This window comes from Plectropomus leopardus, chromosome 7 (genome assembly GCF_026936395.1).
Source record: "Plectropomus leopardus strain MGB_pleo_1.0 chromosome 7, ASM2693639v1, whole genome shotgun sequence".
Lineage (NCBI taxonomy): Eukaryota > Metazoa > Chordata > Actinopteri > Perciformes > Serranidae > Plectropomus > Plectropomus leopardus.
In genome coordinates, this window is record NC_142182.1 from 7008541 (window position 1) to 7033971 (window position 25431).

A 25431-nucleotide genomic window follows, 5' to 3' on the forward strand; every position below is an offset into this window, starting at 1 on the left:
AGGCTTTAAGGGTCGATAAACGGAAAGACAGATACAGTTGCTTTACAGGTAGAGATACAATTATGAAGGCAGTAAAGCATTCTGTAATGTACTGTAGTATATCTTATAGTAGGGCTGGATGATATGGCTTTAAAATAATATTGCAATATTTTTAGGCTATATCACGATACACAATATATATCTCGATATTTTTAAATGTCCTTTAAACTAATGTTAACTACTAAAATACAAAATTATCGAATGAACTGCAGTTGCAGTTAAATAAAGTAGCTACTGTCATATAATAAAGTTGAATACACTGCTGTTATAAGAAAGTTTAATAAAATACAGTTATAAGGAAGTTAAATAAATCTCTTTTACAATTAAATTATAAAAAGTAATATCATAATTAAATAAATCAAAGAGGGACCCATGGTGCTTTTATTTTAAAGGATCTGGCTCATCTCAGGCTGGAAGCATCAATGTTTTCGCTGTGGACTTGAAGCTAATAGTCAATAGTTGGATGTTAGTGTTAGCAGACAGTTAATCAGATACCATGGCGCCTTTAGATGTGAGGATTCAATCACACTGAGCGAGCAACAAACAAACCACTATCTAGTTGATATATTAATATTTGTAGGTCGCACTGGTGCTCCATGGTCAAAAAATGTGACTAAATAGTCATGATCAGAGCTCTGCAGGTACAAACACACACCTCCCCTGCTTACACTTCCGCCATTACCACTCATTAAGTTAGACTGTTACTGCAGAGCCGTTAAACGTGATGATTTATTCACTGTTACCTGGAAACAAACTAACAGCTGTCCAGATCATATATTAATGCTATTTGCAAGTCATAGTGGTGCTCCATGGTTGCAAAGCGTAACTAAATAGTCACAGTCTGGAGCTCTGCAAAAGCCGTTTCTTGTTTGTGTGTGTCCAGAAGAGAGCAAGAGAACCGAAATGCTGGTGGTTTGTAAAAACGAAGTGACAATTTATACTCGATGGTCGCAATATAGTCATTTTATATATAACACAATGTTGAACAAGCCACGATACCTCGAGTATATTTTATATATCACCCAACCCTTTTTTTTGCTTCTTTAAGTATAAATTAATAATTAGATGGTTAAACTTAGAATCACTAGCATTCATTTAATCTTTTGATCATCCATAATTTGACTGGAAATGAGCAGACATCTTTAAATAGTAAAAAGGACATGTTGTGGTTTCATGTTGTTTGAGTATTTTTTGGTTTGACACAATAACTTCCTGGAGACTGTACTGGTTGCCTTGCAACCAAGACTCCAGGAAACAACAGGCTGCCGTTGAGTCAATAATTTCCAAGGTAAACAGAAATGGCATTGAAGCAACTTTAAAGTTTGATTATCTGGTCTGAGATGATATATAGTTTATGATATTAGCTAATCTTTACTGTCATGTTGCTAACAATTTCATTTATGTTAAGATATAACCATTTCTACAAAGCTAAGTTATGAAGTTAAAGTTGACAGCCTTTAACTTAAGCTGCGTTTACATTGCCTTCTCAAGGCGGGAATACTGCGCTGTCGTTCTGCCTCGCCATTCTGTATATAACTTACATTTGCAGAAAGGGAGGGCGGAGTTGTTTCGCCTCTGTGTCCGGAACGGTGGTAAAAACAAGCGCTCAAACGAGGTTTGTGTGAAATGTAAAGCTGGTAAGACGTGACAGTGAGTGGGGTGAGTGAGACGTTTTTGAAAACGTGTTATGCGTGAAACCCACCAGGGGAGATTTAAAAAGTGGCTCTAGAGGCGGTGTGTCATCTCGCTGGTAAATTAGTTTATATTAGCTAAGTTCACCCTGGTGGTGTGTTTTCATGAATGCCGATAGGAGCTGGAGGCGATAAATACCCATGACTACTGCAGGGTCATTTGACCCAGGTGTGCATGCTGATTGTACAATTTCCCATTGCATTAAAAAGCCAAGTGTTAGTGAGTGTTAGCGGGTTTTTTGTGCAATGGCAAAGAAAGTTAAGAAACTATCAGATAACACTTTTGCCAAAACAACTTTTAAGGTCAGTAATGTGCCGCTGTTGAGATTCCATCTTGTTGCACTCCCCCCAAGGGGCCAAAAAAATCAATTAATGCAGCTTTAAGATTCTGCACTTGTGGGTATTATTCACCTTCTCCTGACATGAACCATGAGGTGCTGACCCCCATCCCATCCACTTCACACTCTGGGGCAAACCTCCCCAAGTGATGTAGGTCACAGCCTGAAAAAGCTAACAGAATGAAATCACCTGAAAAAAATCTGACATGCAATCCTGAGGTCACCAATGACGACTGGACTTCCTCCAATCCTTGGCTGTGCCCTAAAATTCTGTCCTTGACAATCACAACCAGAATGACAGCGCACAATGGAGTCATCTACAGAGAAAACGCTTGACAGAGTGCCAATGTTGAGGACAAAGCTTTTGGTCCAGTTATACAAGGACCTAATTGCTCATAGTAACAGCTCCAGTGGCCCATAATCCCAAAACTGCCCCTTCAGGACACCTCGGACTCATCCAAGTTCATTTCAAACACTGCTCCTTGAACCCTTTGAAACCTGAGCATAATGGCTTGATTTTTTTCAAAATGAGCAACGAAAGAAGAAATTACCCAAAACATAACAAGAAGTTAGTAAAAAGTACAAGAAAGTTACCTGGAAATTAAGAAAAGAAATAATGACAAAAAACTAAAAAATAACCACAAAGCAATGACATGGAAAAAAACGAATTATAATTGTTTTATAAGATAATTTGAATTATAATAATTATAAATATGTTTTCCCCCTAGCTTGTTCTTTTTTTCCCCAAGCATTTACATTTTTCTTTTTAATGAATCTACTAATTTCCTGTAATTTCTTAGGTGCACATTGCCCTTTTTTCATGCTTTTGAAAGAAATCTATCCAATTTGTTAGTGTCAAAGGTTTAAATACTTGTAAATCCAAAAGTAGCACAAAAAAAGTGATCTCTCTTATAATAAACATAAAAAAAACGCCAATATGTACCTCAAGGCCATCAATTTTGTTATCACGGGATTACATTTTTAATTTTTATACCAATGATGAGTTTATTTTTGACCTGAGAAGGTGACCCATCTCCCCCTTAAGTGTTTCTTATGATATAAAGAGCACCCACTTAATGTTCCTCCTCCCACAGCCTGTCAAATGACTGTATGCCCCAGGACACACAAACCATTTAGTATGTGATTTTGTCAAGATGCAACTGCCAGAGATGGTCGCTTTGCAGCCACATTGCCACTGATCTGTTGTCACTTTTTGACAAGTGTGAGACATAGCAGCTGTCAGAAATGCTTAATATATCTAACAATTACAGTCTGAACAATAAGGTGTAAACACTGCTAACCAGGCACTTACATTTGTAAGAGGCTACGATGTTTGTCAGTTTTGGGCAGACCTATAAACCTTTTTTTCTTGATGTTGATTATGTTTCAGTTGTTGGGATTGCTTGTTAACCTGGCATTGCAGGACTAATTGCAAACAAGTCTTTACATTTATTTTTGTTTTCCAAAACGCATTATGGCTATAGATGGATAGGCCTACAACCAATCAGAGCACCAAAACGTGATGCAGAGCTGAGCTGCAGACGGTTACAAACATAATAGGCGTGCAGAGATGAGCTGTGATGGCATCAATATTTCGGTGAATGAGTGTTTCAGTTTTTGCCATCAGAATTTGAAATTGGTACCTAAACGGAAAGTTCCACATCAGCTGCAACCATATTGGTTGTTTTCAAAAATGTCTTAACCCTTTGAAACCTGCGCAAATTGTCTTGATTTCTTTTAAATCATGGTAGGAAAGCAATGACCAACTAGAGAAGTAACTCAAAAAAAAAAAAAAATTACAAGAAAATTAGGCTACAAAAAAGGAAAATAAAATAAAAAGCAAAGCAAATAAAAAAATGGAAAATAACTGGGGAAAAGCACTTTAGAATAATAATAATAACTGTACATTTTTCCTAGCTTTATTAATTTTTTTTTCAAATTTTCTATTATTTTTGAAGTAAATCAAACCAATTTGCCCAGGGTTCAAAGCTTTAATTACCTGTGAAAGGTGTCTAAATGTTGCACAAGAAAAGTGAAGTTGATCCAGGTTTCACAGGGTTAAAGGTGCTCCTATGGTAGTTTGATGCTTGCAGTTGTGTCCCTGGTGCGAGGGACTGTGAGCCAAAAATGACGTCATCATGTATTTTGCATTAAAGGCTCCACAAGTTTTTAAACGTTGTATTGAACCCCATATTAATTAAATGGTTGTGATAGGCCTGAAGCAGAGCATGTTGGATGGAAATCTGTTTGAACGGGAGCAGGACCAGATGTATCTGCCAGGGCAAATAAAACATGAGCTGGCAGATTCGTTTGGTTCCCAGGCTAATTATTTGTGTGGCACATACCTACTGTTTTTGGGGAAAAACTGTTCCTAAGCTCTGCACTGTGAGTGCTGACTGTAAGTGGCAGTACTGCATGTAGCCCTGCACTGTGTGGCCACAAAGCCAGACCTAAATATAAACTTTGACAATTTGTTTTCAGATCTTAAAAAAAATAAAATAAAGAGAAGTCTGAAACTGTTCTTGAGCTGACGTAATCTGGCAACTTAACAAATGTCAGAGTCTGAGTTTCACCAACAGATTTTACAGTTCATCACACAATGTTGGCATCCAAAACAAGGGGTTGTCATCTTTTGTGCACTTTGGCCAGAGTTTGCTTGGTACTGAGATGGGAGGGTTTGTGTGTGAAGCAGGCGTCAGGTGAAAAAAACAAGCAAAACTGTGTCATTTCAATTGCAGTGATTTGCGTTTGTACATACATTCTTTGTTGATGTACTTGTAGACATTATTAACTTGTCGTCTAATTCCTACGTGATCGCTCTCCTCTTTATTGATCACATGGTGCTGTTCAGAGGCAGATGACATTGTGGCGCTGTGGCCTTTGTTGTACTTGCTGTTACTTAACTGATAGATTTTGCCGGCCCCCCTTACTTGTGGTCAGTGCTAGAACCTGGAGTGGGATTACTGGTTTCTTAGTAAGCAATTAAGGCCTCACTGTTCAGTGGGTTAAAACAGGACATGAACCTTTGACCCTTGACCTCTGGTGGAGAGGTTTGATGGCCCAATCCCAATCTCCACCCTGAAGCCTAAGTCCTGAACCCTCACTGACTTAAATGACGTCACCTGGTAAGTGCTTGAGTGTGAGGGGCTGGCTTAAAATGTTATGATTGGAATAGCACTTTTTTTGCATTAAGCCATCTTTTTTTTGAAAAAGCCAAACATCTTGCGTATGATGCAGTTGAGGGTTTGTTACTAATATTTTAAGGTTTATACCTTCTTCACTGTCAAGGCAATTAGGGGTCGGTCCTGGATTTCCAGGCTCTTACCTTTTAGAGTGGATGAGGAGAAATTGCCAAATAATCAATGTATGCGATTTTGTCATCAGCAATATTAATGTTAAATGAAATGGCTGATGAATAAATAAGTTTGTAATATAGCCTAATGCTTGCATTTCTCTAATGTATTGTTTTATGCACAATATTAAACCTTTCTTAATGCTGTGTCTCTGTGTAAACTTAGGCATGCACACAGGCAAATGTGAGCCTGTTGTGGCCAGAGGCTTTGTCTTATCAGGTTGTCAGTCCTTATGTCTGTGCATGTCCGTCCCATTCTTGTGAATGTATGGGGCCAAAACAGTTACAGTAAATGTTGGCATTGAAAATATGATCTGTCATTGAAAACAAAACCTGAACTGAAAAAGGAAACTTTTGAGGCAATGAGGCATTTGTATGTGAAAAAGCTGAATTGGCACTGAAATAAAGATTAGGCAAAATTACACTAAAAAATTAAAGTCATTAAAAAAAGACAATCTTACAATCTTTTTATCTTGTTGCATTATGTTATTTTATAAATTCTGAAGTATTTTTTAATTTAAATCTTAAGTTTTTTTTTTCCATGTCTGTCGTTTTTCAGTGCTAGTTCCTTTTTTTAATGATGTCACTAGTTTTTCAGTCTCAGGGTTTATAGTTTCAACTTACTGTCACTGTTTTATGTATGAATGTGATATGTCAAGAACGCCTTGAGGGAATTTCCTCAGTGTTGGCAAAAACATCCACTTGGACTCTGTGATAAACTGATTAGATTTTGGTGGTCATAGGTCAAAGGTAAAGGTCACTGTGACCTCTGTTTCATTCTTGCAAATGTAATATTTTAAGAACACTGAGGGATTTTTTCAAATTTGGCACAAACGACCGCTTGAACTCAAAGATGAACTAATTCAATTTTGGTGGACTAAGGTCAAGGCCACTGTGACTTTTCACCTGTCTTATTCTTGTGAATATCTCAAGAAGGCCGAGAGAGTTTCCTCAAATTTGGCACCAATGTCCACTTGCACTCAATAATGAACAGATTAGAATTTGGTGGTCAATGTTCAAAAGTTCAAAGTTGTTTTTGGCTGTAACTCAAGAATTCATATGCTTATTATGACGAAATTTCACACAAATGTCTGATAAGATACAGTAATTAAGTGATGAAATTTTATATCCAAAAGGTCAAAGGTCAAGTTCTCTGTGATGTCAGAATGTTTTGCAAAAACACTTTTCTGGCCATTATTTAACACCGTGACTCAGGAGCGGAAAGAGTGAGTTGGCGATGCTGATCTTGAAACTGTGCTGATTGTATAGATCTTTTGTGCTGCCCGGTTGTAGATGTGTGTGAAGTATCCATGTTTACACAGACACAGATCCAAACTGTAAGTGCAACTGGCAGTAATTCCAGTTTTTTTAATGCTTCAGGGCTTCCCCTGGTAACCCTGTGTTTAACGTCACAGTGCCATGAATTGTTGGTTATTCCCTCTGGCAGGCTTGCGGAAAGTGTGCATAGTACGCTCAGAGTGTCTGTTAGAGAGCTCTCATGAAATGAACAATTTGACAGCGGGATGGCTCTAAGCCCTCATGGACTTATCCGAAACACGCCACAAAGTCTGAGATCGCTCATTAGGGCTGCGATGAAGTCCCCTCCTTTATAACGGCCCTGCACTTTTACACAGAACCAAATGATGGCGACATCATCCCACTCCAGTGTGTGATTATACACTGCATTGCGCGATCAAAAGAGCCATGACGGGCATGACGTTAAAAACACGAGCGTCCACCTCTAGCATGACATATAATATACGTGTCGGCAGCACTTCGTAAACAATAACAATGACATAACATCTAACATGTCGATCACAATCATTTTTCTTGTCTCTTATATGGCGGCTGATCTTGTCCTCTGCTCGGAGGATAAGGAGCCACTGAATCTTATTGGTTTCCCAGTTTGCTGACATTTCGGCCACTGTTCTTCGTCTTTTGAATTAGCCGCTATTCTCACAGCTGCTCTTTAAATCTGCAGCGGTTTTCACGCCTAAGCATGCGGTAAAAACATCACACTCTTGCTTTACATGGTCAAGTGCTTGTGTCTTTATGTTTTACACAGACCTCTTTCAGGGCTGTTACTACCTCCTGTCTCAGCTCAGAGGCGAGAGCGCTCTGTCCCCCCTTTCTTTAATTGGAGGTTATATACAGAATGGCGTGGTGGCAGATATTCCCGCCTTGAACAGTAAGTGAAAATGCAGCTTGTGCCTCCATGAGTGTGGACATTGGTTTTGGGAAAGGTGCGATCCTGTTGTACCATTGCTGTTTTTCAGGTGACAATATATTTCAGGTCAAAAGTTTTGTATTTTTATGTTAATGTTACAATCGGAGCTCTGGTAGTACTTGCTGATATTGTTGTAGTTGAAGATTTATGTCTCTAAACCAGTGCTGGTCCAGCCACAGGGCCCAGATTTTTCCTTCGTCATTGGTTCAAGGTCCACGCAGTTTTATATATTTAGTGTCATACTAACGTTTGGCCATGCAGTCAAGCTAGTTTGCTGTCTCTGTTAATCAGCTGTCTGTTATTTACTCACTCTACAGTTGGATATGACACTTGAAAATAAAAACTTTGTGCCAGAAATTCACTGTACTTCAAAATGAAGTGTGTTTTATTACAAACCTACCAGTTGGATACCTCTGCGCTAAAACACCTCTCTCCCAGTCACCTGACAATTTGGAAATCCTTCATGATGTAATCGTTTTTGGCTTCCTTTTTTTAAAACACTAAATTCTAAATGTAGGATTGTCATTTATGGGGTGGTAGGTGTTGTTAAAAGTAGTAGACCATTCTCCTCTCCCTCTATGCAGTTGCAAAGAGACCTGTTGGCCTACTGACGACTCATTTTCACGAGGAGCAGCTAAAAATAGACGTCGTGAATGTTGCTGCAACCACTAGAGCGGACAATCGAACACAAACACATGCACAGGCATGTTGGTCACATGAAGACACGGAGGGAGATATGTTGAGTCGTAGAAGGGGCAGAATTTACTATTATTATAGCAAGCCCTTTTAACATTAAACCAGTCGAGTTATTAGAAATTGTAGATATCAACAATTTCTTTGACTAGTTACACTTTCAAACAAACATATCTATAATGTAATTTAGTAGCTAGTAGCAGTTGTAATTAAAGAGGTTTACAATTCATTTAACACAAATCAAAATGTTCAGTCTTATCTATGTATTTGTGACTGTGCCAATAATTAAAGTCAGAAAAATATTGTTATACAATTTCATTCATGATGTCTACAATGAAAGAACAATGTAGATAACAAACATTTCCACTAGTAGGAGTTGAATTATATCAACAATTTCTAGGATTTTAGGACATTTCTCAGATTTTAGGACATTTGTGGCTTAATTATGACCTCTGTCGGAGGGTGCGGGGGATCCTCCTATAGCACTTTTTCTGATAAACAAGCTCTATTTTGATGCTGTTGGATGCACTGTGTACTGACAATACAAAAACAGTTCCAAGTGTGAATCATTTTATTTTTATTGTGAATTAGAAAATGGTTTGCCTGCAGACTGTAAATTGAGTATCACTGTTTCAGGGAACTACCGCATGACATTTGTCTCCTGTAAACATTAGCTGTACATGGTGTGATGATGATGCATGAGTGAAAAAATCACTATGAGTGTAAATGTTACATAAAAAAAAAGGAGAAGTATGTAATAGTTAAATATAGATCGTAACAGTGAGCTCAGTTTCAGTCAGTTAGCATATTTGTTATTATTCTATTTCCTGTATGTTCCCAGCTTGCTGTCTGTTAGTAGTTAGAATTTGCATGCCCTGTCTGTCTTTAAAACACACACACACACACACACACAGAGCAACAGCCTCAAGGTGTCTGCTGACAGCCAGCTGCTTCGTTTAAGGTTACAGCCGATCTACATTTCATACATGCACATACAAACTCACACAGAGTTCACAGTGACTCTATCAGGACGGATGCACTCAGTCAGTGGCGTGATTACATGGAACAGAAAGAGATGCACATGTTTACTGGAGTTATACAACACAGTACTGAGCATGGTCGTCTCTCTCTCGCTCTCTCTCTCGTGGCCCGAGGGATTGCATAAGCAGCCATCTGAATATAGAATGACAGCCAGTAATGACTGTTGTACTTTGTTGTAATTGGTCCACAGACAATACGTGAGACCTTTGACCCTTTTGCTGACATCTTTACCATTGATTGTGTATAATGTGCGCTATCTGTATATTTGTGTGTGTTTGAAATAAAGATCTTACATCTTTACACACAGAGACAAAAAAGCCCCAATCTCATCATAGTAAAGTCATCTCCACTCAGTTCTGTCTTAGTTTTTTCTGTTCATAACTGATCATGTCCAAGTGCATCAGGTCAAACTGTTAAACGTGATATTTGGATTGATAAGACATCCTAAAACGTTAAGTATGACAAAGAGGAGCTTGTTCATCAAACATAGGCCCGAGGATAAAAAACAAAAGCTCATGAAAGCACAGTCGTTCAGTGAAGTCACGGCCCCAGCAGAGTATTGTCACACGGCTGACAAGTGACCCCACCAGTGTGATGCTGTGGCTCATACAGAGGCTCTGTTTTCTTTAACTTGCACTTTACCACTATATACAATTTACCAGCGCTAGAACTGGTATTTGTTGACTCAGATGATAAAATTAGGGGAAAGACATTCATTTTCCACTTCAGCAACTGACAATGAGTTTCAAAGTGTAAAGCTGCAGTTAGATTTGCTAGACTCTACAGTTATGAAGATGCTAAACACCCAGTTGGTGTAAACAAGGGCTGTTGAATGCACAAATGTAGGATCTTTCTGACGGCTTTTCCTCAGATGGTTTGGGAATTAAACTTAGCCAACAACCAAACATGGTGGTGAAACTGTTTGTCTGCTGTACCAGCCTTTGTGGAAAATCAGCAATCAAACACGGGCCCAATGTTAACCTAAAGCTCAGTTTAGCTACAGAGATAAAACTGGAAGCAGGCTAATGTCACTTCATCAACTGTCGGTTTAGTTCTCAGCTCACTGCCACGACAAACATTGAGAATGCATTTTCCAGAGGTCTTGCTCCTCACATGTTACCATACTGCTCATGTACGCATTTTATATCGTCTCTTGCAGGACATGGTAAGAACCACAAGGACGCAGCATCGGTGCGAGCCACACACCCGATCCCTGCTGCCTGTGGGATCTACTACTTTGAAGTCAAGATTGTCAGCAAAGGTCGAGACGGGTAAGCAGATACATCTCTTCAAAGCTTTATTGCATGTGTCCTCAGTAATATAAGGACTTTTTCTCGGTCATGGTTGCATGGTAGCTCTTTAAATCAAATTGATTGGAGCAGCAGTTACTTCAGTATTTCCTGCGATTAGTTTTTATTGTCTGTACTCTGTGAAGTTTAGCTTCATGTTCAGGTCCATGGATCCACGTTCTGCTTTGGCTGTTGCCTGAGAATTTTATCAAAGGAGCAAAACTCACGACAAGTCTACTTGTTCTGTCCAAGTGGACGTTTTAATTGTAAGACATAAAGATAAGGGCCGCCCAGGAGTAAATCTGCAAATATGTTTTGTCATTTTTGTGTATATGCCTACATGGAAATTACAGCTACCGTGGATGTATTAAAGAAAGTCTGGATACAGCCATGGAGGCGTTCATTCCTATGAGAGGTGCTCATTGGCTCATGAAAAAAAGCTCTTTTTCGGGTATAAAATACCCAGATCTACCGGCCCATGAAGCAAGCGCACTAGAGACTTTCAACAGCCAAGTGTCCCCGAGAGGGTAACTTCCATCGGTGGAGCGACTGACTTCCGGTTTAGTGTTTCGCTAGCTTGAATGGCGGTCTAAAAATTTAAACTTGTGGCTCTTTTAGACTTTCCAAATGTTAATGAACTGAGTGGCTTAAGTCTAGGTAGTGAGATGGGTCTTTTCGCAGGTGTTTTAATGCTCACAAGAAATTATCCACTGATTTACAGATGTCTCTTTCCTGATGTAAGTCAACTGGACAAGTCTTTCTGTGCCCACGGGCATCATATGACCAACTCAGATGGTGTAATTCCACTATTTAAAATTTGCATCAGATCCTGACGCACTTCCTGGGGGCTTGTTAGCAACAAACAATAAGCCATTATCAAAAAGCAACAAGTGGAAATGAGTTGAATTGATCTCAGTAATACTGGCTCTAGAGAGAGCATTTGAGAAATATCTCAAACAAACAGTTCAGCCTAACAAAAAATAAATGTTTTTCTTCTTACCTGTAGTGCTATTTATCAACCTAGATTGAGTTAACTTTCTTTGGTCATCGTTATTTCTTGTGGTTGTCTTGGTAAGGTCTGGGTCAGTGTGACGGCTTGTGAATTTGTGAACTTGCTTCGACAGCATTTCGCTCACCTTGAGCCTGCATAAAAACAGCAATCTTGATATCACTGTTCCAAGTCCATTGCCAAATGCAACAGTGCCTCCAAATATGTCACTCATGACCTCTATCAGAGTAGTTTCAGCCTTGCTGCCAATATCTGCATCAGCTGTCCCGCTCTCCAAATGGTTTAGTGTCACAACAGAAAGAGATGCATCCACAGTGCAAGACTTAAAAGTCGTCTGCCGTGTCAGTGAAAATCGGGATGTTACAACCCAAAAGTGCTTAACCAACATGCCCTGACTCGTCTAATGTGAGGAATGAAACCTGACCGTCGATGTTCTATGTAACTGAAAAATCAAAAGATTTATCTTAGCTGCACCAGAATTATCTCAATGTGACATTTGGCCCAGTTTTTTTCAGACTCAGGAATGGGACATTACAAATGTATGTCAACAACGAACATGGAGCAGAGATGCAACGTAGAAAAGCCTTTTTTTAACTGCACTCCAGTGGTGCTGGGTGATGGTTTTTAAACTAGATTTGGAGAAATTGTATTTGACAGATGGTAAAGCCTTTATTCTTTAGGTATCAGTGCAACTCTGGTTTTACCGTTTTCCAATGCTATATGTTTACCAGAGCATACTAGCATCAAAGAAATCCAGGCTCCGAGATAGAACCCAGAATAGGTGACATCATCTGAAGTAACTAAATTATCTTAAAAATGAATTCAAACTGAATTTTATAGCATGCTGCATTATTGCCCCTTGGCTAAAGCATCTGCTGGTGTTGTGGCTGAAGATCAGTCCCAGCGATTCTGTAGCTGCTTTTCTAGGTGCTTAGAAGTCACTTTTTGACCTGTAGGCTTCTCTGCATTGAAATTGAAACTCTCCTCCTTTCCAACAAAAGTCTCAGGTTGCATAATACACTGTTAACACTTCCCAGTTCCAGTTAAGCAGCTCAGCAAGAAGAACAAAACAATGATGTAAAAGAGAAATGCAATGTGGGAGTGTCTGCATGTGGAACTACTACCTTTGCTGTAAATGGGAAAGCCTCCGAAATCAAGTCGGCCGCTTGAATTAAAACACCACACAGTGTGTTTATACAGAGGAATTGTCTTGTTTATTGCAGCAGAAACAGGACTTAACAACATCTTACATTCAATTTTGAGTTACAACATGAAATAATGACATAAAAGTGCATTACAAGCACTTTTGAATGGATGTTCCTTTCATTCCGATAGTGCAGATAGAAGTGGTAAATCAGGAAATACTGCATGAGTAATGCCACAAAATGCCGCTACAACAACATGGCCTGCACGTGTATTTCCAAGGAAGGAACTTGGCTATAAAATTAAAACCAAAATAAACCCAAGTATGGTATTGACCACTGAACTGGGACTAAAAAAATACAAAACGTCAGTACTATGGACTTATTTCTCAGGCTTTTGTCTCACAGCCATGGAAGAAAAAGAGGAAAACTTAAGTCTCATCGCTTTTGTGTTTGGAAATGTAAAGTTTAATAACACAAAAGCTGATCATTTTTCATTGTATGTAAGAAGAGGGTTTGACTAGTTTGAGACTAACAGACTAACATTAACACAATGATGTGACTGACTAATCCGGTGAAATATCTTAACAGCTAATAGAAGGGATTGGTGTCAAATTTAGTAAACACTTTCAAGGTCAGCAGAGGATGAAGCCTTTTTTAATGATCTCAGGACTTCCTTTGCACCAACATGTATTTCGTTTTTAGTGAAATGCCTTAACAATTGGAGATGGATAGCATTGAAATGAAAATTGGTACATACATTTGTGTTGATTAAAGGATGAATTGCAGTAACTATGGTGGCCCCCTAACTTTTTTTATTTAGTGCCATTATCAGGTTAAAATTACAAATGTTCAGCTGATATTAGTATTAAGCTCAAAGCATGTTTATGCCCCAAAGTGCTGCCAGCATGACAGTAGACTCTTTGTCTCATTTTATGGCAGATAAAATAATAAACGGTTCCCTAGAAGAGCAGTTGCTGAAGTGATATTGACTTCTTCCTGTTACTCTGCGTCATGACTCTTGTCCCAACCATAGTTCAACTTATTTGACAACTTGGAAAAAGAGAGAGATGACTGGTTGCTTTGTGCGCTATGATCAAACGTAGGTCAAAAATTTCTGTCGGGTGAAAACGGGAACCAAAAAGATAAACAGGAAGGGAATCCAGGCACTCCAAAAATGTGAAAAACAAGGAGGAATTTTGTTAAAAAGCTTTTATCATAGTGGCTAAATCACTAAAGAAGCCAACATATTTCGACTACTGCCAGTCTTCATCTTATAAAAAAACATGAAATTGCTGACAACTTCCTTAAAAACATCTTCCACTTGACTGCTGTGACACCAGTGTCTTTTCCTCCTCTTACATCCTCAGTGTCATTGAGGGAAAGAGCAGAAACTTGTGAATAAGGACATCCGTCCGGCTTAGACAAGAAACAATTTATTGGCGAGATTTGAGTGATGACATCAGCATGTGCCAACGCGAGCTGAGACTTTGCCAAACACATTCAACTGACAATATTGATGACCGGTTCACTTGAGCAAAAAGGTTTCTTGCAGAGCTTTTGTAAGCTTGCTCACATGCAAACGATGCAGGCCAAGCGCTTATCCTGGTGTGACGGACTTAATGATGTCACCGCTGACCCCTGAGCTTCAACTCTCGCTGACACTTTTGATGTTACGACTCTCCCTTTGAGGCTCATCACTCTGCCATAACTAGTCCACACATTTGGGATGTGATAGGAGATCAAAGACAGCATGTTCAAAGTTAGCTCTGCCCGACACTCATCTATATATCGTCTGAATATTTTTCACCTGAGAAAACACCTTGATTCAGATGTGTTTAACTGTGGGTGCATGCTGATTTTCAACTTATTTTCTACCACTATTTTATTTTATTGTTTTTATTTATTAAACACCCCCCCCTTCCTATTTCCCTTTCCCCCACCTATTTTTTTTTGTTCATTGCTTTAATTTTTTCTATTTTTCTATTCTTCTTTTTTTCATTTCTTAATCTATAAACACAGTACAAGTAAGATTTATTAGTCCTTTTTTTTTTAAAAAAAAAAAAGAAATTAAAATTTGTCCTTGAACCCACTCCATATTTAGAGCTTAAGGATGAAGGATATATATATATATATATATATATATATATATATATATATATATATATATAAAAATAAAAATATTCTACTTATTTATTTATTTTCCATTTTTACATGATTGTAAAGTCTTCGTGTTCATTTAGTTGTGTATTTTGTTTTTGTATGTTTACATAAACTTATAAAAAAAGAAAATTGTAAAAAAAAAAATGTGGGTGCATGCAATGAAATATAGAAAATCTTCTTCAGTTTTCATTTTTCCTCTCGTGTCGTTTGCAGGTACATGGGCATCGGCCTGTCTGCCCAGGGAGTCAACATGAACAGACTGCCTGGTGAGTAACACGTGAATGATGTCACTGTAATATAACCAGTGTGCGGATGGATAGATGGACAGATAAGACCTTTGTTATATGGATCGATGCTGAAATTAATTTAAGGATGTTAGAAAGGGCGGGTGGATGTCAGAATTATTTAATGAAAGGATGGTAGAACAACAGGACGGAGTCTGTGGTTGGAGCAATCAGCGAGATGGGGCTGAATAAGGATACTCAAGGTTACTCATCATGAGCTGAGGGTATGGCGAGTATTTAATCATGCCAATGTCCAGCGATAGCATTGGCTCTGTGGGTCCGAGCCAGGATTTCAAACACTTAGTGGTCGGATCGGGCCAGTACATTGGCAAGCTGGGAAGAAAAACATCTTGCAGCGCTCTCTTCTTTTGTTCAGTCGTGGCTACACACGGGACAGCCTGCGCAGCTCTGGAGGGGCTCGCCAAAACCTTGACCCTGCACTTTTCTAATTACTCATTGGCCCACCTTTCCAGCCCTCGGACCCCACCGTCTCAGATTATAATCAAGCACTGTCAGTGCTGTGTGGTTGGTTTGCTTTGGCCCAGTGACGGATGAATTGCAGACTATTTTCTAATTCACAATGAAAATAAATTCATTCACAATGAGTTTTTTTGTTACTTTGAATATAAATAATGTGCAAGAGCTAGGGGTGGGACTGTAAAACAATATCACTATATTTCAGGGTACTTTTGCTATAATGATAAGTTTGATGATATGATATTGGTGATATGACAAAAATACTGAGAATATTTTAATATTAATTTCATAGAACTGCAACAAAATAAGTTTTATATGTCAACATAAATAGATTTTTCCTTTGAATATTCAATAAAACCTAAACAAAAATGATCTCTCAGTTCTTTAGTTTGTCAACAACAGGAAGTCATAGTGAGATTTATAGTCTGTATAAAATACAAATATTAAAATTGACGTAAAATCAATTAAAATGACAAATCTTAACAGTTACTGAATACAGAAAACATTGTCTTCAATCTATAAATAATACATATATCCATATCTATGTCTATATCATATATGTCTATATTTATATCTGTATATCTATATATATGTATGTGTGTATACACACACACACACACACACACACACACACACATATATATATATATATATATATATATCCTGGACCTGTATGTGCTACTGTTTCTTTTCCACTTGTCTCTCTGTAGCAAGCATTTTTTTTTGACAGGCTGTTATGATACGATGACTATTGTGACATAACAGCCATTTCAACATACCAGACGTTACAACTACAATGGAAACGTTTTTTTCGCTTTTGTAGATCACATGATCTATAACAAAGAGTCACATGAAATTCTCGGGTGTGATGCAGCAGGCGCTACAGAAGGTGTTACTGCATCGCATAACTCTTCAAAAATTGAGCCGATCATCTAGAAGTTTTGAATCCACAATTCCTCTTTGAAATGAAGGACTATCACCTCCCAGAAATCCCTCACTACCACATATAAGGGGCTTCCCTTTCCATTATCGCTCGCATAACATGTCTTTGTCGCCTACATCGCCTATGTCGCCTTCGATTGGAAATAATGACGGCTTGGCTGCAACAGAAATAAACCTGCTAATGTTCAACATCCAGTGCCATGCATCTTGACATAATATGACCAGAGGAGAAGTTGCATAACGTTGATCAATTGAAACACAGTCTGTTGTGTTTTATCAACATTTCTGTACAAATCTGTAATAGATGTCAGCCTAGACAGAGACAGAGAGGAGGTGGTTTATACTTGATTATTGCACAATATTTCTGTAAATTATGAAAATTCACTCAGAATGCTGCTTTGTCACTTTATGACCTGAACTGCCCAAAATTCGCAATTTGGCTCAACTGCCCGAACCTCCACCAGGTCGACCCACAGGCTGTAGCCTGATGTGCACCTTAAGCCTCACATCACCATTTAGGGAGGTCTCATTTGACAATATAAACTTTGGAAAAGGGTTGATAAGCAGCAATTATTCATTGTTTTCATTTAGGCCATAGATGTTTTTGTTGCTGGAGTAGTCGGGGGAGACAGAGTCATTGGACAGTGTCTCCATATGTGGAGGCAAGACATTAATGTAGATGAAAGAAATGAGGAAAGTGACAAGAAATAGATTTTGTGGATAAGTGAAAGTAGCTGGAGAAGTGCCAACATTTATGAGATTTGGAGATGAAAGCAGGAGGAGATGAGGACGTGTGGCGTTGCTATAGTAATTGGATGTGGCTTGTGGATTCAGTCTGCGCAGTCTGACAGCTGCAGAGAGAACATGTCAGGACATGTCACTGAACAGTCATATGGATCAGTGACAAATGATGTTGACTGGGGCCTGCAGTCTGACCTCAGACTAATCTGACTTCTGACAAACACTGCTTCTTACTTTGAAATGGTAGATTGCTCAGACTGTGATGTCCATAGAAATAAACTCTGGGCTTGAGCCCTAACCAACACCACATTACAGGAATACAGTATGTATTTTTCATACAGGCTATTGTGTGAAAAATCCTGGGTACAAAAATACATCTAAGGGTGTCATCACAATTCAGTCTTGTAAAAAATAACCTGTTAGTGTAAACTTGTGCTCAGGTTTGTTTGAATCCTAAATTACAGAGTGAGTTTTAAGTAATTTCACATGTGGTCTCACATACCCAGCAATATCACTGTGACATCACCAGGGTTGTTTTATGTGTGATAAAGCTCCTCCAGAGACACAGATGAAATTAAAGAAGTGCTTATTATGATAAATACTACTCACCCTGAGTAAACTAACTGACTTTAATGTGTGAAATCACTGAAGTTCCCCTCAAAACAAAACATAACCACCAAGTTTGAAACAACCAGAACAACTAAAACAAACCATAGGCTCGGTTCCAAAGATAAAGATAGAGTCAGTTGTGCTGAATTACATTGAATTACAGCTCATTACAAGCTTATTTTCTGAATAAGAAGTGTCAAGCATATCAGTCATTCTATACATGCTGTCCTTTTTCAGTGACTTTGTTATCACGTGTGAATAAAGTTGAAATGATACCATAGTGGTCCCCTGCCAGAGTCCAAAGAGAACAACGGTGCTACTATAAAAATTTAACAAGAAAACAATCATTGATGATGATGTCTACCGACACAAAAACATTTATTTAAGTACAGGGTTCATTCGGTCATGAAAAAAAGGAAAGGAAAATTTGCATACAACAACTTTCCGACTTGGAAAAGTTTTGGAAAACTAAAGATAAAGTGAAAGTTTTGGAAAAGTTTCACAAGCCTGTGTAATAACACGGTGTGTTCAAGGACTGTCTAAAATATGAGAAACCGAGGATAATTTCTGTTTTTACAGTTTCTGGCTATGATAAATGGTGTAATTCTGCGGATGATTAAAAACAAAGCATGCATGTTTTCTTTAAAAATCACAAAAGAGTTTTTAAAGAAAAAAATTGACCAGATTCTTTCATTAAAAAAGCAGCCAAAGATTTTTTTTTTTAAAAGACAGACTTTTTTTCTTGAAATATTGCCAAGAATTTCTGAAATAAATAAAATTCCAAAATTTGTTTTAAAGAAAAACAAGTAGCCGATTTTTTTTCTTAATAAAATTAAAGAAATTACATTTATTTTAAAGAAAAGAAAAGAAAAAACAACATTTTTCTTGAAAATTGCCTTTTTTTTGCCACATGACATGCCTCCTCTTTTTTGCACCATCCCCTCCCCTCTCATAGATAATGAAAAATCCCTAAATTATATTTAAAATATTAATTTCTAGTCCTGTTCTTAATTTAATATTGCTTTAATATTGAAAAGCTGTTATACAGCACAGAAAAAGAACCAGTAATGAGTATCAATGGTAGTTTCAGAGAATGCATGGTCTTAAAAATTTGCCTCAAAGTCATGAAAATTTATTGGTAAAAACGTGCATAAACCCTTATTGTATGCGGTACACTGATGTTCTGTAAGTTAGTTGCCAACAAAGTAACAATACCCTCAGCCCTCTGCCCTCCATGTCCCTATACATACACTCGGCTAACACACACACACACACGTACAATGACATCTGTGAATGGTTCAGCAATCTCTGGTGACATCAGAGGAAGCGTAGTAGCCATATAGCAGCAGCGAGCCTGAATAAAGCCCCTTGCCTCTCCCAACCAATCAGATCTCTCCTCTGCTCTCTGACCAATCACGTTGTGGGGCTTCCATTCCTGGCTGGGGCTGTGTGACCTGCTTATTGACTAGTCAAGATCGGTCTGGTGGCTGAGGTTCGTGGAATGCTGTGGCCAGTTCAGCAGACTCTAGATCCACACACACACACACACACACACACACACACACACACAGATCATTCGTTCTCCCCTCTTCTTGATTCACACGTGTCAAATGTCACACAAAGGGTGGAATAACGTGGAACAGCGTTGCGTGGATGACCGTGTTTTCCGAACCCGCTCACACTTTAGTTATGAAAATATTTTTCGTTGCTAGGTTTCCACTACAGATGGTCTGTAGCCCTGGTAGACAGATTACTGTTGATTACCTTAACTCTGACTGACTCAGTGTGTTTGTGTGCCAGTGTGAGTTTGTTCTGAACTGGGTGGATTTATCTGTGTGCGTCCTGAAATGACTGATTGGGTTTGTGCTCGTCCCCACTCGCCTGTGTGTGTTTGTGCACACTTTTATGTCCTTCTGCACGTGCACTGTGTGTGCTGGTGCACTCATGCGTACATTTGTGTTTATATACAGTACATGTGTGTTTGTGTGTGTGTGTGTGTGTGTGTCCGTTAATAGTACAACGTTCTCCACTGCTGACCTCTGTGTCTGATCCTGCTGTGGAGGCCTGCCCATTTCATTAGCATGTTGGAGCAGTGAGCCTGGCTTTAGAGGCAATATCCCTGTCAGCAGATTAATCTAATACCTCACCACACACACACACACACACACACACACACACACACACACACACATATACGTATATACACACATGCACAAAAGAATGCATGGGGAGACGACACAGTATGCGCTCAAGTAAAAATAAACATGCAAATGCACACAACATGCGCATAAAAACAAACTCACACATTTGGCTTTGGTTAATACTTTGTTACATGCTCACATATACACATGTACAAGTACACATCTAATATCTCAGCTCACCCACGACCTACTTTCACTAACCCCGCTTTGCTTTTTGGCAACGACCGACAATCTGTGATTGAGGAGAGACACTGACAGAGCAGCAGTGAGTCGAAGCCGAACGCTCTCAGGTTCAGGTCCCTCTCAGCTCGGTCAGTTCAGGACGAGGAACTTGAGCGAAGCTCGACTTGTGTAAAACTTAAGGCATGACAAGCTTGTCATCCAAACGACTGCGAGTGGATCTCTGATGTTGGCAAATGTGGTGTTTCCTCGCGCCGTAGGGGATTCATGCAGTGGACGTCAGAGTCTTGCCTCATTGCTGCACTGAAATCATGACGATATGATCCACAAATCCAGATCCAGTCTGTATGTTTTACTAGAAATGAGACAGCTGGTTCAGATTTATTGGACCAAAGTGACTGAGATATTTCCTGTTTTTTCTCTTGGAGAGATGTTTCATTCAAACAAAGACAGTCATCTTTGCTCCTCTTTAACGCCTCATTTACACTGAATATCGCCGTTCTGTGTATAACCTCTGCCCCGCTGAAAGGGGGGGCAGAGATGTCCGGCCTCTGAGCCAACGTAGGAGGTAGTAACAGCCCTGAAACTAGGTCTGTGTAAAATGTAAAGCCTGAAAAATGTCACCATGGGTAGAGAGGTGTGACATATTTTATGTATTTGTTGGTGACCACAATGCGGGACATTTAAAAATTAGCTGTTAGCAATTAGCAGCTCATTCAAAGAGGAAGAACAGCCATAGCCATATATATGTAGATGCCGCGTTGACTATGTGTTTCCCGTTGCTGCTATACGTCAGTATGTCCGCCATATTGGATGTGGCAGGTCTGCACTGTAAACAAATACAAGTAAAAAGCACTACATTTAACTGCTTCTGATGATCGTTTTTATATTCAGTGATATATATTCATCTAAGTACTAATAATGACAATCACAGACAAGTCTGCAAATCAAAATAAGACACTGCAGCTGGCAGTAAGTCTGCTTTCTTTTTGTTTAGCAGTGAAGTGATATACTCTATGACAGAAAATTATAGACCCCTTTTTTTATTGCACTGCATCTTAATGCACTTTTGTCAATCCAGCTTTCAAAGGGTTAATAGAGTTTGAAACTGATAAGTCTGAAAAACACTGGGTAAGTGGGGCAAGGGGAAAATGTGGGATCCGTGGCTAATGTTACATTGTTATTGGTAATTTGTGTGTGTTGAGGAATTGCTGTTCTGTCTCCATCAGATAAATGGTAAATGTCATTGTGGTTGTACCATTACTGCCATAGACTCGTCCATATACATAAACGCCATCAATCGCTACTGATGATCTATCATGGTCTTGAAGGGTTGTCAGCCACTACCCCTTTGTGACCCTGTTTTGAGGGGAACAGGGGCACTCAAACACAAGGGGTAGGGGTAAAAATAAGAGGTAGAATTAGGTCTAAAATGCCATTTCCAAGGTTGTATTTTAGTTTTGGCAGGCTTAGGCAGAGTACTGGACACATTACCCTGTAGAGAGTGCTTTACAGCCAGGGATGGTGTGTGTGTATATGTATATATAAAGGTTGTTTGAGGTCAGCCTGGATGTCGGCTGTGCTGCACATTCATGTCCTAGTTATTAGCCTCTCTTGCGCTGTGGTGCACCAAGCTTTTTTTTTTAATTTCGTTCTCTGAGGTTATATGAGGTTTCGTGGACTGAAAAGAATGACATGGTTAAGTGCACTGATTTAAAATTAGAGCTAAGAACATACTTACGAAAGCCTCCTCATCTTTGAAGGCCTTGGTAACCACAACCTTTTTTCACATTGAAGGGTAATGCAGATAGTCTATTCAGTGCTTTAGTGGGCCTGATGGTCCCTATTGTGAAACCAAAAGGAAAATACAAACTTTAAATAGATGGCAAACTATATTTATGAGTCTGTAATGTCTTAATAATTTCGTTACAGTTTCTAAACAAGTTACATAAAAAAAGAACTATGTAATGTAATTTTTGTTACCCAAGTTAACATTTCTCCATTATTCCTCTATGGTACGGATTATTATGATTATTATGATACCATTTGGTTAAAAAAAAAAAAAATGCTTATAATGTTTTTTTTTTTGTTTGTGTGTGTGTGTCATAACATTTTATTTTGGGGTTACATTTTTTGGTACATTACCTTAAAGCAACATTGTACCATAATGGCTAGAAATGAAAAAAGAGGGTTTTTGTTTAAAATTTTAATAAAATTTAATCAAATACTTGTGGAAAATATTCAAGAAACCTTTAAGTTTGAATTGCAATATAAAATAATAATATAATAAATAATAATTATAATAATTATAATTATAAATAATATAATAAAATAAAAAAACAATAAAAAATAAACTATCTTACTCTAAGATAACATACCACAGTACCACTGTGGAGCAGTCCATTGAAAGAATATGAGAATAATGCAGCAAACTTTACATAAACAATTTATCAACTGAGGATGTGTTTTATGAGTGTAAATGGCCCCAAAATGGGTGTGTTAGAAGCAGCATAGAGGGTTAATTCAGCATAGAGGGTTAATTCTGGATATAGATGTTGAAAGAAATGCTTGCCTGTAGACAAACAACCCATTATTGTGTGTTCAGCTGATCTGCTGTATAGTGATTGTAAGGGCCATATCTTACACCTGCACAAAATGACGCACAGCACAGCACAGCACAGCACAACTGTCATTTCTAGATTTAGATCGACCCAGATTGTCATTTTCACAGCCTGTGCCCACGTTGTGTAAGTAGCAAACGTACTAGCGTCCATCTGTGTGTCCATGGGCAGGGTTTCCCATACATAAAATTGCCAAAAAATTGCAATTGCAATCCTTGTTTGTGCCAATTTTAAAATTTGATAAAAACGTACATTTAGACTCCACAATGAAGTGACTTGATTTAGATGGCGTAAGTTCAAAGGTCAAAATCACGGTGACCTCGTCTGTCTCAGTCTTGTAAACGCATTATTATATCATATAATATTGATATTATATCATCGGCTTGAGTGAATTTCTTTTAATTCGGAACAACCACCCACTTTGAGTCAATAAAGAACTGATTAGATTTTGGAGTTCAAAGGTCACTGTGACCTCACAAAACATGTTTTTGCCATAACTCAAGAATTCATACACATTTTTGTGGCAACATTTCACATAAATGTCTAATTAAGTAATAACCTGACCTTGCATCCATCTCACTCTTCTGAACATGATATCTCAAGAACACCTAGAGGGAATTTCTTAAACGTCCATCTGGACTCAAGAATGAACAGGTTAGAATTTGGTGATTGGACGTCAAAGGTCAAGGTAGCTGTGACCTCACAAAACCTGTTTTTGGCCATAATTCAAGAATTCATATGCATTTCTGTGACAAAATTTCACAGAAACGTCTAATAGGATAAAACCATAGGCTGTATATAAAGATGGACGACAAGTCCCAAAAAATATCCCAGATACGACTGCTGTCGTCTTGCACCAACCAATTACAAGCAACTCCATTGACACATGCACATGGATTGGCATACACAGCTGTCAATCATAGTGGAAAATCCCCTTTTTGTAGAAATGAAAAACTCATTGAAACCGAACTTATAAAACTGATCCCTCAATCAAAAATCAGGGTAATGAGAACTACCGTCATTAACGTGGAGGGGCGGGCTTTATGACCTATACTGCAGTCAGACACTAGGGGGCAATCGAGATTGAAAAGCTTCACTTTTCTGTCATGCCGTCTGTCTCTATATACAGTCTATCGATAAAGCAATTGAGTGATAACATTTTCAAAAGGTCAAAGGTCAACTTCACTGTATCGTCATAATGTTCTGCAAAACACTTTTGGCCATTATTCAGTTTCATGGCTGGTTCTTGGAGGCATTACAAGCCAAAAGGCTTTTTAAACCACCATTTTATGTTACTTTTTCTCTGGAGACATTTTGACATGTCAGAGCAGAAAAAGTGCAGGTGTAAATAATAAAATGAATGATGGCTGAATGCTTTTTAGCTGCTTTAGTTTCAGGGTCCTGGTATTGTGCATGCTGTCTCAGGACCATTGTTAATGTTACTAGATGGAGCCATTGTTATTTGTGACGTCTGTGCTTTGCCTACAAGGACAAGTCAAAATGTCTGCTGTGAAAAAGGCATATTGAGCCCAGTCTCTATGTTTTTCATGGTCATAGTTAGGTAGTTGGGCAGGTATTTTGAATATTAAAACAAACAGAAAAATTAAAAAATTTAAAAAATGGCAATAACAAAAATGGATGATAACCTACACAAAACACTCAATGAAAAGATTCAAATAAGCGACAAGAAGTTGCGTCTTTCATGTTCTAAAAGGAGCAGGAGGAAGTATAGACTTATTTTTTCTTCCCCTTCTCAGCTGATTAGTTAATTAATTTGTGAACTTAATCTTTGACATACATGCACTTACATATTTAAACACACAGACTTACAGACAAATTTCTGTCAATATTTAGAATTTTGAATATAACAAACCCGAACACAAAACTTTGTTTAAATGCCTTCAGCAAGTGTTTAATCAAAACTTAAACGTCCAACATCATATAAAGCAAGTTCCCAGCATTTTCTTCAAAGAAGTGGAAATTTAATTAAAACTGATTAAATAAAAATAGCTCCCTGAGGTTTTACAAAGTAAAAGTTCCTCCCATGCTGACACTTACACTTTTTGATTCATTAATTTTATCTGCAATCATTCAAATTAAATGCCAATACAGATAATCTGCTAAATGCCAAATATCAGCCACAATAATCAGCCAGGCCAATAATCTGTCAACCCCAAGTCTTACATATATGCCCCACTGAATTATGTCACTGTTTTATTTTCATTTGTACCAAATCACATAGTTCTTTCCAGAAAACCTTTTTGAAAATTATAAAGAAATAGTCGAATTATGAAGTGTTGAGCGCCATACTGAATAAAGGGGTTGTCACTCTATAGCTGCAGTAAGCTAACAGTCTGGATGAATAAATAAGGCAGTTACATAAACATGCACC

General features: G+C 38.3%; 1 protein-coding gene across 2 annotated transcripts in view; it reads left to right on the forward strand.

The window, feature by feature from the left end:
- Window positions 1–25431, forward strand: part of ranbp10 (RAN binding protein 10) — a 46996-nt gene that overhangs the window by 3542 nt on the left and 18023 nt on the right. For both annotated transcript variants that reach the window (XM_088079761.1, XM_088079762.1), the window contains exons 2-3: window positions 10541–10652; window positions 15198–15250. In XM_088079761.1, the coding sequence (XP_087935887.1) occupies window positions 10541–10652; window positions 15198–15250 (165 nt within the window). The remainder of the gene's footprint in view (window positions 1–10540; window positions 10653–15197; window positions 15251–25431) is intronic.